Source organism: Carassius auratus, chromosome 19 (assembly GCF_003368295.1).
Source record: "Carassius auratus strain Wakin chromosome 19, ASM336829v1, whole genome shotgun sequence".
NCBI lineage: Eukaryota > Metazoa > Chordata > Actinopteri > Cypriniformes > Cyprinidae > Carassius > Carassius auratus.
The window spans coordinates 20,053,387-20,057,591 of record NC_039261.1 but is presented as its reverse complement, the minus strand read 5'-3'; the positions used below and the strand labels follow the sequence as shown (position 1 = coordinate 20,057,591).

Sequence of the window (4,205 nt, the reverse complement as noted above, 5' to 3'; positions counted from 1 at the left end):
GCATGTACTGAAAAACAAAAACTGGTATAAAACATTCAATAAAAACTATGTAAACATAAAAAAACAACAACAAAAACTGATAAAAAATTATAAAAATTGTTAAATATAATAAAACCTAAAAATAAAAGTTAAATACTAATAAAATAAATAAAGATATTATCATATTAATATAATTATAATATTAATATACATATGTAATATTATATAAAAAAAAATGGTTACTTGCAACTAATGCTAACTGACTTCAAATAAAATAAAAAAACACTTTTGGAAGTAAAACTATTAAGTATTTTAGTGTCAAATTTAATTTAACATCAAAAATGTCTATTTAAACAAACTAGATGACTGTATAAATTGCCTTTGCTCCGCCCCCTCAGGTACGACGGCCTATCGCTGCGCTACAGCCTCACCCTTGGCTCCGCCCACTCACCAACCGCGGTCATGAAGAAGCTGCTGTCGGTCCTCAGTCTCAAGTGTACCGACATCTTTCTGGACCTCAGGGTGAGAGGTGAAATGAGTGTTAGAGAGTCCTGGAGATCACAGGCTCTCTGAGTTTGATCAGTGTGTTCGTGGAGTTAGTTTGTGTGCTGTTTCTCCAGATGAACTCAGTGGAAGCTGTTTACAGGAGCTTATATAAACTGATTCTGCTGCAGGCGCTCAGGTAAACACTCCACACAGTAGTGCTCAAAAGATATTTACTGTACTCATCAAGGATGCATCAAACTGATCAAACGTGCCAATAATGTTACAAAAGACTTCTGTTTCAAATAAAGGCTTTCTATTCATCTGTGCATCCTGAGAAATAAAATGCATCAGTTTCCAGAAAAATATTGAGCAGCACAACTCTGTTCAACATTGATAATAATCAGAATGAGGGTTATTATAGTTAACCATAAAACTATCAAAAACTACTTTGTTTATTAAAATGCATTTGTGAAAATTAGAAATGTGTCCTTAGCAGGTTCATGGAATAAGTGTAAATAGATGCAATTAAAGCAATAAAATAACAAATTATAAATAAATAAAGCCTTAAACTGAACTAATATTAAAACGAATTAAGAAATACATTTAACCTTAACAGTGAAATGTACAAAAAAAGACACAAAAACACAAACTATTTTCCAGTTTAATTTTAGGATAAGATTTAGTTTAGTTTTTTATATTTTGTTCATTTTATTAATTTTTATTACATAAAAAAAATGTGTTTGTTTAAAATTTTTAAATCTTTTTTTATATTTATATGAATAAAAATAAACTTCACATTAAAAATAAAAGCTAATTCAATTAAATATTAACAAAAGTTATAATAGTATATAAAAAGTACTGAAAAAAGTGCTAAAAACTAAATAAATAAATTAACAGTAAAAATCTATTTTAAATCATAATATTTGACAATATTGTGAAATATTATAGAATGTTTCTTGAGCAGTAAATCAGCATTTTAGAATTATTTCTGAAGCATTATGTTACACTAAAGATGCTGAAAATTAAACTTTGATCAAAGGAATAAATTAACCTTTTAAAATATATTCAAAGAAAAGCTGTTATTTTAAATAGTAAAATATTTAAAAAAATTTACTGTGCTTTTGATCAAATAAATACATTCTCGGTGAGCACAAGAGACTTTTCATAAACTCCTACCGACCTCAGACTTTTAAAGTAGTGCATGTTAGTTGTTTGTTTTGGCGACAGTTTAACGAGACACTGATCTGAGTAACCGAGACTGTGCTGTGTGAATGATTGTGTGAAACTCAGAGCATTAATGAAAGAACCATCAACCCTGTCAATGTGTGTCAGGTTCCACGCCTGCGTCAGGAGTCTGCCTCTGGGTCAGAGCGTGGAGTCGAACCCGTGCTTCTTCCTGAAGATGATCTGGACCATGTCTCGCGTCACCAACAGACTCGTCAGACACATCAATAAAGGCACGAGCGCTGGCTTGTTAAACACACACAGTGTTCGGGAGAGTTACTTTTATAAGTACTGCATTACAATGTTGCGCTACTTCCTAAAAAAGTAACTTATGATGTTACTTTTTATGGAAAGTACTGCGTTATGTTACTTTTTAGTTATTTTTAAATCTGGGCGGGGCTTGCTTGTTGTTTTAATTTAAAAAGGTTATTTTATAAATGTAACTCCCCTGAATGTGTTTGTGTCTTGTGCAGGTCTGGTTCTAGGTTCTCCGGACGGTGGAGGTCTTCTGCAGTACGAAGCCGTTCAGTTGTTGTTCTGTTTGGCGTTTGTGGTGGTTTTCACGCGGCACCGATCTCTTTACCGAAGCCTGCTTCCTCCGCTACACAAACGTATGTTCGCTTTGCTTTAGACGCTCATCTTCAGTCCCTTCTGTGCTTCAGATCGTCGTCTGGTGTGGAGTGAGGAGGAGACAGTTGCATCATGGGTTTGAGACATTAATGTCATAAATAACGTAGTTGTTTTCAATAGTGTCTATTCACGTTTTATTAGTTTTTAATTTAAGTTTTAGTAATTGTAGTTCACAAGCTACACTGTTTCCACTTAAATTTAATAATATATATATATTTTTGTAATGTCCATTTACTATTTATCCATTTTTATATTATTTAATAATATAAATTTAGTACTTAAATTAAAATGGAAAATAGTACTTCAGCTTACGCTAACATTAATATGACAGTGGAAAATATAGTTTAAGCTGAAGTACTAAAATGGCTAAAACTGAGATAAAAATGTATAAAAAGTAAATAGACCTATTTACAAAAACAAAATACCTAAAACGTACAGTAAAATGGAAAATATAGATTGTTTCATTTATTTTGTTAATATTTCTCTTTATTCATTTGTTTTTGGTTTAGTAATTTTACTGCTTAAGTATATTTAGTATATTTTTTAATGTATTTATTATTATTATATTGTATATTTACTTTTAGATTTTTATTAAATTAAACTTATTTGTTTTGTACAGAAAGTTAAAATAACTCAAATGAAACAAGTCTAAACTGTTTGTATATTATATATTATTTCCGTTAACATTTTATATTTTAATTAACAAGTCTTTAAATAGTTTGAGTTCATAATAACAAGCTAATTAACATTTGTAGCACTCCCATTCATCATGGCAGAAGAACTGGTAAATCAGTGTGATTTACAGTTATTTTATTATTAGTAATATACAATTATAATTTTTATTCATGTTTTTAATTCGCTTTTATTTTATATTTTTATATTATGTGCTTTTAAAATGTTTTAATATTACTTTTTAAGCTTATTTTAGTTCAGTTTTCTTCAGGTTTTTTTCTGTTGACAAATTTGTTCTTAATCATTTTAGTTTAATAGCCGTGTTCCCTCAAAAGCCCTAAATGGAGAAATCCACCAATCAGAGCAGCTTCTGTTACAGTACAGACAGAAATTGCATCTTTAGAGCGTTTATGAACGACTGCCAGCTCATAATCCAGTCTCTTTACACTCCTAAATCACTTCATATATTGTTTACTGTCTATTTGACTTATTTTATGCTTATGGAGCAAAGCAGTGGAAAAATACTTCCAGGAAAAGTGGGCGGAGCCTGTGTTGATGGCTGTTTATAATGTGAAAGCTTTCCTTCACTGATGATTTGATTAATTTGGGCTGAAGTCATCTATCTCATCTCAAACTCAAACGACGTTCTGAAGCACAGAGAGTCCCCTGATCACGAGTAATCTGGTGTTTTCTTTGTTTGGCGCAGGAAAGCGGCGTCTGGAGCGCGGGCTGCGCGGCATCAGACTGTCACGCGTGCGTCAGGCCGCCACTCCCACAATCCCTCAGGACTTTAAACACATCCGGACGTAGAGCGGTAAACCTCCGAGTTTCACTCGACGGCAGCTGACTAAACAGATCCGCACTCCTCGTAAACGCTTGATGGGTGTCGTTAAACGCGTGGAGATAAGAGACGCTTGTAAACGACAGTGTTCAGAAGCTCAGACGTTCATTTCTGTTGTTGTGCTGCATGTTTCTGTGATATTTGCATGTTGTTGCATCTGTCATCTAAATAAACATTCATTATGTACATAAAATAAATCTGTTATTTCAGCACATAAAATAAATTTTGATAAACACAGATGTGAATTGTTCAGTTCAGTATATCTATCTATCTGTCTATCCTTCTGTCTATCTATCTGTGTGTTTCTGGCTGTCCGACGGTCTGTCTGTCTGTCTATCTGACTATCTATCTGTTGACCGTCTGACTCTATATC

The 4,205-nt window shown here is 32.5% G+C and overlaps 1 protein-coding gene across 1 annotated transcript in view; it reads left to right on the top strand.

Annotated features, from left to right (window-relative positions):
- The window catches only part of LOC113119761 (telomerase reverse transcriptase-like), a 7,377-nt gene extending 3,375 nt beyond the window's left edge, over nt 1-4,002 (top strand). The window contains exons 6-10 of the mRNA XM_026289406.1: nt 378-501; nt 600-661; nt 1,798-1,922; nt 2,163-2,300; nt 3,698-4,002. Coding sequence (XP_026145191.1) covers nt 378-501; nt 600-661; nt 1,798-1,922; nt 2,163-2,300; nt 3,698-3,801 — 553 coding nt within the window. The 3' untranslated portion in view covers nt 3,802-4,002. The remainder of the gene's footprint in view (nt 1-377; nt 502-599; nt 662-1,797; nt 1,923-2,162; nt 2,301-3,697) is intronic.
- Nucleotides 4,003-4,205: the final 203 nt, after the last annotated feature.